The sequence below is a fragment of the Rana temporaria genome, chromosome 5 (assembly GCF_905171775.1).
Source record: "Rana temporaria chromosome 5, aRanTem1.1, whole genome shotgun sequence".
NCBI lineage: Eukaryota > Metazoa > Chordata > Amphibia > Anura > Ranidae > Rana > Rana temporaria.
Window position 1 is genome coordinate 233400847 of NC_053493.1, and position 13930 is coordinate 233414776.

At 44.0% G+C, this 13930-nt stretch overlaps 1 protein-coding gene across 1 annotated transcript in view; it reads left to right on the forward strand.

The window, feature by feature from the left end:
- Window positions 1-13930, forward strand: part of LOC120941211 (pentraxin fusion protein-like) — a 55579-nt gene that overhangs the window by 16474 nt on the left and 25175 nt on the right. Inside the window, exons 3-4 of the mRNA XM_040354514.1 lie at window positions 5581-5866; window positions 9948-10114. Coding sequence (XP_040210448.1) covers window positions 5581-5866; window positions 9948-10114 — 453 coding nt within the window. The remainder of the gene's footprint in view (window positions 1-5580; window positions 5867-9947; window positions 10115-13930) is intronic.

Below are 13930 nucleotides of genomic sequence, written 5' to 3' on the forward strand. Positions count from 1 at the left end.
GTCAGGCTTTCGAGTGTCCTTGCAAATAAAGGTGGCTATATTGGTCACTGATTTGTTTTTGTTTTGTTTTTAAATGTCAGAAATGTGTATTTGTGAATGTTGAGATGTTATATTGGTTTCACTGTTAAAAATAAATCATTGAAAAGGGTATCTATTTATTTTTTGGTTAAGTTGCCTAATAATTCTGCACAGTAATAGTAGTCACCTGCACACACAGATATCCCCCGAAAATAACTAACACTAAAAACAAACTAAAAACTACTTCCAAAAAAATTCAGCTTTGATATTAATGAGTTTTTGGGGTTCATTGAGAACATGGTTGTTGTTCAATAATAAAATGAATCCTCAAAAAATACAACTTGCCTAATAATTATGCACTACCTGTATACTTCTAGCATCAATACCATATTATGGTTCTACAATCTGACAGGTGCGCTTTATATGTTGTCCATTTTTATATCTACATTTTGTTGTTGAAATGTTATTAATCATTGTGCACATATTTACCTTCCTGAGCGAGGCTCACAGGACCGCTCTCTTCCTCCTGCTCTTCCGCTTGAGAAGTTGGGGTGGTGGGGGGGGGAATCTCCTCAGCTTGCTCCTCAGCAGGAGCTGGGGTTGGGGAGTGGGAGGGCCCTGGCTGCTCCTCTTCATCCATCTCCTCCTCTGCCGCATCCTCCTCTGCCGCATCCTCCTCCTCCTCCTCATCGGCCTGGCGCCTTCTGCGCTTGGCGCGGATAACTGGCATTGGAGCTTCTATAATAACACAATGTTCATATATTATAAAAATGTTTTCTAATGACGTATGCAAATTCTGTGTACTCTGCTGTATTGTATATGAATACAAATTGATTTATATAGACAGTTAACCAATGGGACAATGTTATATTAAAGGGTCTTGTGGGCACTACAGGGGACTGAGCGTGAGCTGGGATGCAACCATGTTAAAATGAGCTGTTTTTGTCGACTTTGTTTTGTTCAGACCATCTCATGTTAAAAAAAGGGCCTGATGGAGCACACGGGATTACTATAACAACCCCACTCCTAACACAGGAATTTAGTGGTAATCTATATATATAAAACTCAACGTGTGTGTGTGCATAAATGTATGTATGTATGTATGTATGTATGTATGTATGTATGTTCCAGCATCACGTACAAACGGCTAAAGATATTTATATGAAACTTGGCACACAGGTTACTTATATGTCAGCCACAAACATAGGATAGGTGGTTTAAACCTTACCCACCCCCACTTGCCATGGTCGGGGTTTTTCTTTAAAGTCCCATGCAAAGCAATGGGAAAATTATGTTCCCACATAACTTCTGTGTTCCTGTCTGCTGCCCCATGTCTTTTTTCAACAGTACTATGAATACCTTGGCCGGTGGTGATATATGTTAGCACAACATGGCATCTTGGTTAACAACATCTGACCTTACATGAATTACATATGACCTTACATAACTGTCACCAAAGGAGCTGCGGTGGCTCCACGCGATTGCCACTGCACTGACAACTGATTCACCTCTGCAGCTAGGGGTTCGGATCCCGCTCTCGGCTACCTGTGAATTGAGTTTGGTGGTCTCAGCCCCGCCACTGGTGGGTGTGCTATGCGAGGTTGGGTTGGGAGGACCCCCTCACACCCGCCATTGCCAACCGGGGCATGGAGAAAGGTGGCAGATTGCCTCTGGGGGAGGCCTCCCAACTCCTGCAGGCCGGCTCCTCTCTCTTTCGAGTTCACGCACAAAATACACTTTTTTAAAAAAAAACATAACTGTCAACAATAACTTACCTGGATGATATTTAGCCCGAAGACGTCTGACATTACCCATTTGGCGCCTCTTTAGATCAGACCACTTCTTAACAATGGCCTTGTGGTCATGATGGCCGCCAAAGTCAGCGATTAGGGCGCTGACCACAGCCCTTTTCTGTGGCTGCCGCCGCAGGTCATCGTATCCTGTTTCCAGGAACTTCTGCAAGATGAAGAACAAAGTATATTGTAATACTTCTGTTGACAGCCTTATGGATATATGACGTAAATGTATGCTATTCAACAATTGGAAGCATTCTCGCCTTATTAATCAATGACAGGGGTAACATGAAAGATTTTATATCCTGCCATTTCGGTCGCCACCTTTTTTGCATAAATATAGCAGCCATTATCATTTGCATAATTATGAATATATTATTAACAACACAGGATACACGTATAGGGGAGATATGCGTTGCTAACTCTTTTCCCTGTCAGGAGCCTAACGCCCCGGGGGGTCAGAGACGGGACCTTTTTCGGAGGACCACTGACGTATGTACCAGTCGCAGTTTTTTGTGATGTCACTCTTTAGGTGTGTGCACATTTTTCACTGCATCCGGGTGGAGTTTTTGGGTTGTGTTTTGCACGCCACAGGCTTTTCAACAGGAAAAAAACAGCTGGAGGCAGAATGGTTGCAAAACACTACGTGTTTGTTACTTAACTCTGGGTTTCAAGACCAGTCCACCTCCAGCTGTTGCAAAACTACTACTCCCATCAGCCACGGTCTGTCAGTGCATGCTAAGAATTTTACTTTTGCTGCATTTAGGGTGCCACAGTTTAGAGACCCGTGCATAAAGGCCTGAAAAATGGGGGCCTGCAGAACTTACAATACTAGAAGTGCCAGCATTCCCAGGCATGCTGGAAGTTGTAGTTCTGCAACATCTAAAGGGCAATATGTATTCGAACGTCCTTGGGCCTTGAGGACACTGAAGTCAGGACGTTCGCATACGTCCTATGTCCAAAAAAATTTTAAATTCATTATGCTAAATAACAAGGAAAAGTGCCTAAATACACATTTGCCAACCAGGGTGTCTGCAGCTGTCCAGGCATGCTGGGACTTGTAGTTTTGTAAAAGCAGGAGACACATTTTTTGTGAAATACTAATATATGATCATATATACTAACTTTTAAACTAGACTTAAATGCTGGGCTGGGCTGGGACTTGTAGTTTTGTAAAAGCAGGAGACACATTTTTGGTTAAATACTAATATCTGATCATATATACTAACTTTTAAACTAGACTTAAATGCAGTTGAAGATGATGAAATAACAGTGGTCAAAATACTTACACAAATCAGCAACTTTTCCTCAGACTTAGTGAAATTGCTTCCAACCATGTTGCTGTGTGATTGCGCTGCGATCATAAGTTGGAAACTGGCAAGGCTCCAGGAAATGGTCGCGTGTTGTTCGCGTGTTGATTGCGCTGCTTGGACCGAGATGGGTCCATATGGCTTTGGCTGTATGGACCACAGTAACTCTTTTCCCTGTCAGGAGCCTAGGAGCCTAACGCCCCGGGGGGTCAGAGACGGGACCTTTTCGGAGGACCACTGACGTATGCAACCGTCGCAGTTTTTTGTGATGTCACTCTTTAGGTGTGTGCAAATTTTTCCTTGCACCGGGTGGAGTTTTTGGGTTGTGTTTTGCACGCCACAGGCTTTTCAACAGAAAATAACCAGCTGGAGGCAGAATGGTTGCAAAACACTACGGGTTTGTTACCTAACTCTGGGTTTCAAGACCAGTCCACCTCCAGCTGTTGCAAAACTACTACTCCCATCAGCCACGGTCTTTCAGTGCATGCTAAGAATTTTACTTTTGCTGCATCTAGGGTGCCACAGTTTAGAGACCCGTGCATAAAGGCCTGAAAAATGTGGGCCTGCAGAACTTACAATACTAGAAGTGCCAGCATTCCCAGGCATGCTGGAAGTTGTAGTTCTGCAACATCTAAAGGGCAATATGTATTCGAACGTCCTTGGGCCTTGAGGACACTGAAGTCAGGACGTTCGCATACGTCCTATGTCCAAAAAAATTTTAAATTCATTATGCTAAATAACAAGGAAAAGTGCCTAAATACACATTTGCCAACCAGGGTGTCTGCAGCTGTCCAGGCATGCTGGGACTTGTAGTTTTGTAAAAGCAGGAGACACATTTTTGGTTAAATACTAATATCTGATCATATATACTAACTTTTAAACTAGACTTAAATGCAGTTGAAGATGATGAAATAACAGTGGTCAAAATACTTACACAAATCAGCAACTTTTCCTCAGACTTTGAGAAATTGCTTCCCACCATGTTGCTGTAATATTGGGAAACTGGCAAGGCTCCAGGAAATGGTCGCGTGTTGTTCGCGCAATTGCGCATGCGCGATCGAAAAATCGCAATCGCAATATGTATTTTGGTTAAAATATCATACATATTCGATTTCAGAGTGCTGCTACAGCAGTTTTCGAAATATCTGCAATAAATTTCGCATTCGCATGTTGCGATATTTCGATAAAATATCAGGAATATTCTGAGCCAATCAGAGCGCTCCTCCAGCATATCTCGAAATTGCGCAATAAATATCGCATTCGCATGTTGCGATATTTCGATAAAATATCAGGAATATTCTGAGCCAATCAGAGCGCTCCTCCAGCATATCTCGAAATTGCGCAATAAATATCGCATTCGCATGTTGCGATATTTCGATAAAATATCACGAATATTCTGAGCCAATCAGAGCGCTCCTCCAGCATATCTCGAAATTGCGCAATAAATATCGCATTCGCATGTTGCGATATTTCGATAAAATATCACGAATATTCTGAGCCAATCAGAGCGCTCCTCCAGCATATCTCGAAATTGCGCAATAAATATCGCATTCGCATGTTGCGATATTTCGATAAAATATCACGAATATTCTAAGCCAATCAGAGCGCTCCTACCGCAGTTATTAAAAAAATCGCAATTATTTTCGCATTCGCAATAGCGAAAAATCGCATTCAATTAATTTCGATAAAATATCACGAATATTCGAATTTAGCGAATATATCTCGAATATTCGAATATATATTCGAGATATATCGCGAAATCGAATATGGCATATTCTGCTCAACACTAGAGGTAATGGCTTGTATTGTATACTTAAAGGCGAGGCTGAATTAATCTGTAATGGTGAGGCTGCCTTAATGGGCAATGGAGAGGCATTCCCTGAAGTTGCTTCAAGTTGCGCTGAAGTTGAAGTAAAGTCACGCTGTAACTTGTAACAGTGTGAACCAAGCCTAAGACTTTTTCAACGCACCTTGGGCTTTCAGCTCTAGTGGTTTTGTATGCCTTTATTATGATTTTAAATTGTCTTCTAACTGTAGCAAAATTATTTGATGGTTTAGTGTATAGAAGAAATGATAAAATTATAATAAAGGCCCTAACCCCCTAACCCTACCCCAACCCTAACCCTAACTCTACCCCGAAACCCCTAAACCTACCTCTAACCCTACCCCAACTGCTAACTTTACCCCTACCTCTAACCCTACCCCTAACCCCAGCCCTAACTCTACCCCTAACCCTACCCCTAAACCTACCTCTAACCCTACCCCAACTCCTAATTACCCCAAACCCCAACCCCTAACTCTACCCATACCCCTACCCCCTAAACCTAACTCTAACCCTACCCCGTCCCCAACCCCTAACTCTAACCCTACCCCAAACACCCTAATAAAGGCCAAGTGCATGCACCGAGCTGATGAAGGACCAGAAATTTTAGCAATTGGTTTCCAAACTTTAATTACAGCTGTCAATGTTGCTCCACATGGCCTCTGCTCCCAGTCCAGCTACTATGATCACACCCGATCTGCTAAAATAGCCGCTGATGGGGACAAATCTTCAAATTATTATGATAGAAGCTGCATCCAAACAGGAAATGATTTTGGTCCTTGGTGGCGTGTGGACCTACTAAGCAAAAGGCAAGTCTTTTCTGTTGCCATCACCAACCGCGGAGACTGCTGTGGTAGCAACTTGAATGGAGCTGAGATCCTTATCGGAGACTCTGAAGAGCGAGGTGGTATAAAGAACCCCAGGTAAGATGAAGGCATTAGCATTTGTAGCATTGTAATACTGTCTACTAAGTTCATTCACCATACCCGTAATGAGCGTGACATTGCATTAGGCTGTTTATGGTTCTGTCATGGTCAGGGGTCAGACTTGGAAACCAGTAGTTATAGCAGTAGAGAGACTCCCACTGACCAGCAGGTAGGGCCACTGATAAGGCAGTAAAACTAATCCTGTTGTATTAGCCCCAGGCCTCATCAGTTAACCAAGGAGGCCCGGGGCAGCTTTAGGCTACTTTCACACTGGGGCGGTAAAACATCGCTATTTTTATTCAGGGGTTTTTCTGTCATTTTTGCTGCGCTTTTCGGGCGCTAGCTGGGCACTTTTAACTCCAGCTAGCGGCTGAATAAAGGGTTCAAAGCGCTGCTGCTGAGGAGCTTTGGCATCACTGCCCATTGATTTTAATGGGCAGGGGCGCTTTAGGAGCGATGTGATCAACGATTCTACAGCGCCTCAAAGATGCGACTGGCAGGACATTTTTTACCGTCCTGCCAGCGCACCGCTCCAGTGTGAAAGCCCTCTGGACCTTCACATTGGAGTGAAAGGAGCCGCTCTTTCAGGGCACTTTGCAGGCGCTATTTTTAGCCCTATAGCGTCTGCAAAGAGTCTCAGTGTGAAAGTAGCCTAATTGTTAATTTTTATGTAAATCTATAAATTAATTTTACTAGACCACACCTCCGCTCCTACTGGAACACCAGGGCTTAAATAAAATTTCCCTGAGCCCCATCAAGCCAACATAGAGTCCCAGGAGGTGGGAGCAGAGGAGCGACTTTTTTTCATTTTCGCGGTGTAGGCGGATAAAGTCAGTTTTGCTGCACCCTAAGGGTTGAGTGTGGTGTAAGCGGGACTAGGGGGGCCATCAGGAAGGCTGTACAGAGCCCCATGATTTCTAAAAAATAGCCCTGCCAGCAGGATAAGTACACAAGCAGGTCACCCCTGATGGGGGCACACTTGAGGTGCAGGTCTAAGCACTAAACTGTATTTACCAGACCTCCTCGTGGTGTGGATTGGGTTTTTCTGCCTGTTAGTAACAGGTTGTGGTCCTCAGGATCCCCCCCCCCCCGTTTCCTGGCCTACCAGGCTGCATGCACAGATAATGGCCTGGTAGGGATGTTTGGGGGGACCCCACACCATTTTTTTATTTTTATTTTGGCGTGGAGTTCCTCTTAAAATCTAAGAAATTGTTAGACCTCTAAATTGAGATTGTTAAGGCAATTTCAAGAAAAATTTGATTTTTAATTTAATAAAAAAGTTTTTTTTAACAATATCAATTGATTAAAGAATTATAGAAAATATTCAAAATATACACAAATACCACAAAAATGTAAAACATTGCATGATATAGTATGAATTGTTGGTCCTGAAGTGGTATTTCCCAACTACTAGCTGTTCTGCCATCGGTATGTAATGCAGATGGTAATCGGTAGAGGGGATATTCAAAGTTTTTCGAAATATATAAGCATAAGCAAAATCTTCTTCAGGGATTTATACCGCTTCTGAAATATAAGATAAAAAGGAATGGCGCCAGCTGCAATCCCCAGCGTCTCCCTATATTGCGCATGCGCGCTGTACTGACGTCAGATGTGATGCACCGTACTGGCGTCATGCGTTGCCACATCATATCCGGTCTGTTGAAACTATCCAGAAAGGGTCTGAAGCTCTCAGCCTCATTGAGACCTGGAGGGGTCGTGGCATTAGGATGCCTGACCCAGCGCATTTCGCGCTAGAGCAGGATCTTATTCAAATCACCTCCTCTTAATGGAATATGAGCTCGATCCAGGACTGTAAAATTGACATTCGGCACCCTGTATTTGTGTCTCCTGGCAACATGTCTGCCAAGAGATAAATACAGATTGCCAATTCGAATGCTATGCATGTGTTTACTGATGCTTTGGCCCAGTTTTTGCCGTGTCTTACCCACATAAAAGGCACCACACTGACACTGCATGATATATACAACGCCCTGCATCTTGCGGTTCGCAAAATGTTTGACACAAAAGCGTTCCCCTTTGGGCAGTTTGAAATGTGTCCTCTTACCAATGACCACACACAGGGGCGGACTGACAACTCATGGGGCCCCCGGGCAATAGAAGATTATGGGGCCCCCACGGGCTTACAGATGGCCACCATGCTAGGAGGCAGTGCAGAGGCGGGGCAGCTAAAATCTCTGGATTTTTACATCAAAAGCTTGTCGGTTTCGGACATATAAGGGGCAGATGTAAAAAAACACAGAGTGACTCAATGGTCAGTCCGCCCCTGACCACACATTGTGAGCAAGCTCCACAAGGATAGGTGCCCCAAGTCTTACAGGGGTCTCTCCTTGAGTCTGCCTTATACTCATTTTGTGTGAGCATTCCACCAATAGATCCAGCCTTTTTATAAGTAATTTGTGGATTCTTGGTCACCAAATTCCCAAGAACTGGGTCCTTCTGGAGAATGGACCAATATTTTGTGAGAATTTTCCTCACTTTATCATATTCACTGGAGTATCGTAGTATGATTCTCGTGACATTGTCTTCCCTTCTCCTCTTTTTGGGTTTAAAAATAATATCTTGTCTTTTAGTGTCTTTTACACGGGTTAAATGCTTTTTTTAGAGTGGATTTAGTATACCCTCTTTCCAGTAATCTTTTTTGGTAAGCTCATCAGCTTCATGTTAGAAATCTTCATCTGTGGTACAGTTCAGTTTTATGTGCAGAAACTGTATAGATTGTTTAAAAGTATCTGGGTGAAAACTATCCACATGCAACAAAGTGTTGCCCGCGGCCTCCTTCCTAAAAAGCTTACTGGTGAGTTTACCATTTTTGTCTTTAAGAATACTAATATCCAAAAAAATCGACCTTATGACAGTCGTAAGTCATTGTAAAAAAACAAATTGAAGTTGTTACAATTCATCTGATTGAGGCAACCCTTCAATTTGTTTTCTGGACCATCCCATATGAGTAATATATCGTCTATGTATCTCTGCCACATAATAATGTGCTGAATTCCAAAAATGAATCGGATCAATAACAAATATATCCAAAATGAAATTATTCAATTACTGTATTTTCCGGCGTATAAGACGACTTTTTGCATCTAAAATCATGCCCCAAAAGTCGGGGGTCGTCTTATACGCCGGGTACCTGTGTCAGATGTCGGCCATCCATTATTAAAAAAGCGCGCCTCCTCCTCTAACTGTTCCGTGATAGGCGGAACACTAATTTTCCCAGCAGAGCCTCTGTTTAGTGCTCAGCCCATCACGGATGCCTTCTCATCCTCAGCCTCGGCCTCAGACGAGAGGACATCCGTGATAGGCGGAACACTAAACTGAGGCTCTGCTGGGAAAATTACTGTTCCGCCTATCACGGAACAGCCTGAGGAGGAGGCACAGCTTTTGAATAATGGATGGCCGCCGTCTGACATCTCTGCAAACAGGAGAAGGTAGGGAGATTGTCGAGGCAGGGAATGGAATGGCACAGTGAGGCATGTATAGATGGCACAGTGAGGCATGTTACTAATGGCACTGTGAGGCATGGTACTAATGGCACAGTGAGGCATGTATAGATGGCACAGTGAGGCATGTTACTAATGGCACAGTGAGGCATGTATAGATGGCACAGTGAGACATGTATAGATGGCACAGTGAGGCATGTATAGATGGCACAGTGAGCCATGTATAATGGCACAGTGAGGGGTCGTCTTATACAGTGAGTATATCCCAAAAACCAACATTTTAGCTGAAAAATTAGGGGGTCGTCTTATATGCCCAGTCTTATACGCCGGCAAATACGGTACCGAATGGATCCAAAAAGAAAATTAGTGCCATACACATGTCTGGTGCCATTTAAAAGTCCAATCATCTGGGACTAAACAACCTTGTATTTGTAAAGACGTAATCTGCACTTAAAAATTAAATAAATTACACTTTCTTTCCCCGTTCCGAGATGCTCTGTCCCCTCTCATAAGTGTTTGTGATCAGAAAGTCCATTATTGTAGCTTTTTTTTCTGCCCCCCTTACTACTGATGCTAATCCTTCATGATGCACGGTACAATGTTCTTTTCTTTTCCAGGTGTGCTCAAATTGTCTCCATCCCCAATGGACAGACCTTTATCTACGACTGTGATGGGATGGAAGGACGTTTTGTCACTATTGTTATACCCCAAAAAAATGAATATATGAATTTTTGTGAAGTTCAAGTGTTTGCTGAGCAAGTTGAAGAGCGAAGAGAAGAAATGTGTATGTAAAGTAGGGATTGTGTCTTAGACTGTAGCTTACTGTAGTATGTGTTAGCAAGAGCTCTCCATTCATTGGCTTCGGAGACAGGAATATCTACAAAGCTACTCTATATGAGCAGATAAAGATGCCTTCCTAATAATAATTATTAAAATGAATTATTATTTATTTAAAAAGGAATGAAAATCCTTATATAAATAGTATATATGAGGAAAATGCAAGAGGGCTTTTTTGGCGGGAACACTTTGGTGGGGGTGGGTCAGCCACGCCTCGTGACCATTGACCCCTGGGAACCCACCTTCTGACCTTTGACCTCTGGGGAAGGTCCCTATTTTAATTCCTGAGTCCTAGCCTTATTCTTTAAGGGGAAACCCTAACCCTAACTCTTGCTGGGTTGGAGGTCGAAGTGACAAGAAAGCTTCCCCTTTTCGAGTCTGAGTACCGCTGAGTGTGGGAACAGGGGCACAGGACACAAAGAATAACGGGTGCCATAATTAGGAAGCAGATAGCGGTTGTTTCAGGACTGCAGTCAGCAGTAGGGATGAGCTTCGTATTCGAGTCAAACTCATGTTCGAATCGAACATCGTATGTTCGATCGTTCGTCGGATTACGAAAGTTTTGGGCCGTTTGCGCCAAATTCGAGCTACGTTTCACAGCCCATAATTCACTGCGGCATCGCAGTGCATTGCTGGCTGATGATTGGCCATGCATGCACTATGACCCGCATGTTTGGCCAATCACAGCTTGCAAAAAACGGAGAGCCATAATTGGCCAAAGCCAGGGTGGCTTTGGCCAATTATGGCTCAGGGGGTTTAGTACACGCCCCACACTATAAAAGGCCGCCTGCAGGTCGGCCTTGTGTAGAGTGTTGCGATGGTTAAGAGAGAGAGAGAGAGAGAGAGAGACTATAGCCCAGATTCAGATAGGAGATACAACGTTGTATCTCTGAGTTTGCGGGAGGTCGTAACTATGCGACTGATTCATAGAATCAGTTACGCATAGATTTCCCTAAGATCCGACCGGCGTAAGTGTCTTACACCATCGTATCTTAGGCTGCATATTTACGCTGGCCGCTAGGTGGCGCTTCCGTATAGTTACGCGATGAATATGCTAATTAGGTAGATACGCCGATTCAGAAACGTACGTCCGGCCGGCGCATATTTTTACTTTGTTTACGTTAGGCTTTTTCCAGCGTAAAGTTACCCCTGCTATATGAGGGGTATCCTATGTTAAGTATGGACGTCGTTCCCGCGTCGAGTTTTGAAAATTTGATGTCGTTTGCGTAAGTCGTCCGTGAATGGGGCTGGATGTCATTTACGTTCGCGTCGAAACCAAGACGTCCTTGCGGCATACTTTGGAGCAATGCACACTGGGAAATTCCACGGACGGCGCATGAATTTACATAAAACACGCCCACATCATCCCCATTTGAATTAGGCGGGCTTACGCCGCCACACATACATTACGCCGCCGTAACTAAGGGCGCAAGTTGTTTCTGCATACGGAACTTGCACCCTAAGTGACTGCGGGCCAGTTTCAGCAGACATGTTTGGTCATGAGTATGGGGCCTTACAGTGTGTATATATACATACATATACATCCCAGGTGTTGTACATATATTTATACACTGTATAGTTTAGCTAGATCCGCTCTTCCTAATTTACTGGCAGGCAGGTGATTGTGCTAGCTGAAGTATTCTCACGTGGTGTACTGCCGTGTCCTCTGCAGTTTGCACCTAAAGCTACGTGGTGTGTGTACTGTCTGTGTCTGTGCTATTTTTCTCAGCGATTTTCATCCATATTGCAGGGACCAGACATTACATTAAAGCCGCAAGCAGTTTTAAATGACTTTTTTCTTATAGTAATCTCATTTTGTGCAGAGACTGTTCTAAACACGTGCCACTACTATAGACACCCAGCAGGTACCATATTTAAAGGAATTTTTCATTTTTTTATTTTTTTATTTAAGCATCATTAAAATCACTGCTCCAGAAAAAAACGACCGTTTTTAAAACTTTTTTTCCATTGATACATGTTCCCTGGGGCAAGACCCGGGTTCTCAAAGACGTTTTACGACAATAACTTGCATATTAGGCTTTAAAATGAGCACTTTTGAATTTGAACGTTCGAGTCCCATAGACGTCAATGGGGCTATAACACACCTACAGCCACACCCCCCCTACAGTTGTAAACACACTTCAGGTCACACATAACCCCATCAGCGCCCCCTAGTGGTTAACTCCCAAACTGCAATTGTCATTTTCACAATAAACAATGCCTTTTAAATGCATTTTTTGCTGTGAAAATGACAATGATCCCAAAAATGTGTCAAAATTGTCCGAAATGTTGCAGTCACGAAAAAAATCGCTGATCGTCACCATTTAGTAGTAAAAAAAAAAAAATAATAAAAATGCAATACAACTATCCCCTATTTTGTGAACGCTATAAATTTTGCGCAAACCAACCGATAAACGCTTATTGCGATTTTTTTTTACCAAAAATATGTAGAAGAATACGTATCGGCCTAAACTGAGGGAAAAAAATAATACAAAAAAAGGGGGGTTGCCATCCGGGACCCAGGGGTCCTTCCGTGCCCCTGGGGACCTCTGGGCCCTTTAATAAAAAAAATAATATATATATATATATATATATACAGGGCTCAAAATGTCAAGCCCTGAGCTTCTAGCCAGGCCTCAAGTGTTACTCGCCACCAGTTGCCTCACCTAACCCATACACTGCCCCGCCCCTAATTCCACCCCTAAAAACACCCTTGTAGATTATCTCTTGGAATGACACTGTTAAATGTTTTATGCCGAATCAAGTTACACAATTAAATATTACCAACAACAACTTTAACATAATGGGACAGGGCACTGGGGCAGACCAGAGGGACAGGGCACTGGGGCAGACCAGAGGGACATGGCACTGGGGCAAACCAGAGGGACATGGCACTAGGGCAAACCAGAGGGACAGGGCACTGGGGCAAACCAGAGGGACATGGCACTGGGGCAAACCAGAGGGACATGGACTTTTTTACTTCTGCAAAAATTGCTCTCCCTCTTATGTACAAGACTCCCTCCTCCTCCTCTGCCTTCTCTCTAGAACCAGGTCTTTTCCCCCATTCTCTTGCTGTCTCCTCTGCAACCCCCATCCATCCTCCTCTCTCTCTCCCTCTCCTATTCTACCCACTCTCATAATCAGGAGCCCCTGTGTGCGGCTCCATACTTGCATGTCCCCACTTTCCCCTTTCATTGTCGGGCAGTGAGGAGAGGAGCTGCATCACAGCGGGAGGGAGTACAATCCAGCACCGAGATTCACACACCTGCATAGCCATTGACACTGCAACACAGCGCACACTGACACCGCACAGCATACTGCCGCTCTCTTGTCAGGGCAACTCTTGGTGAGCGCTGTGCTGCACTGCCTACCTGGGACACTCAGAGTGGTGATAATCGCAGTCCTCCAGCTCACTTGTTCCTTCCTTCCTGCTCTCTGCTCTCCAACTACATTGGTCAGGTTGGGAAGCCAGGCTCAGAGAGGTCATACTATCTGGTCCCATGGCTTAAAGAGAATTGTAAGGAGAGCACCTGTGTACTGCTCTGCATGTGTGCGGCTCACCAGACTACTTTTCCCGAGCACGCACCTTTCATCTTTTCCCGAGCACGCACCTTTCCTCTTCGGCCGCCAATCTCAGCGTGGCTCTAAGTGTAGGCACAGATTGGACTGTTGGTCATGCAGAACTGTTATCACTCGCCCCCAGCTTAAATCCACTCGCCAAATGCTAGCAGGCAAGTGGAAATTTTGAGGGCTATATATATAT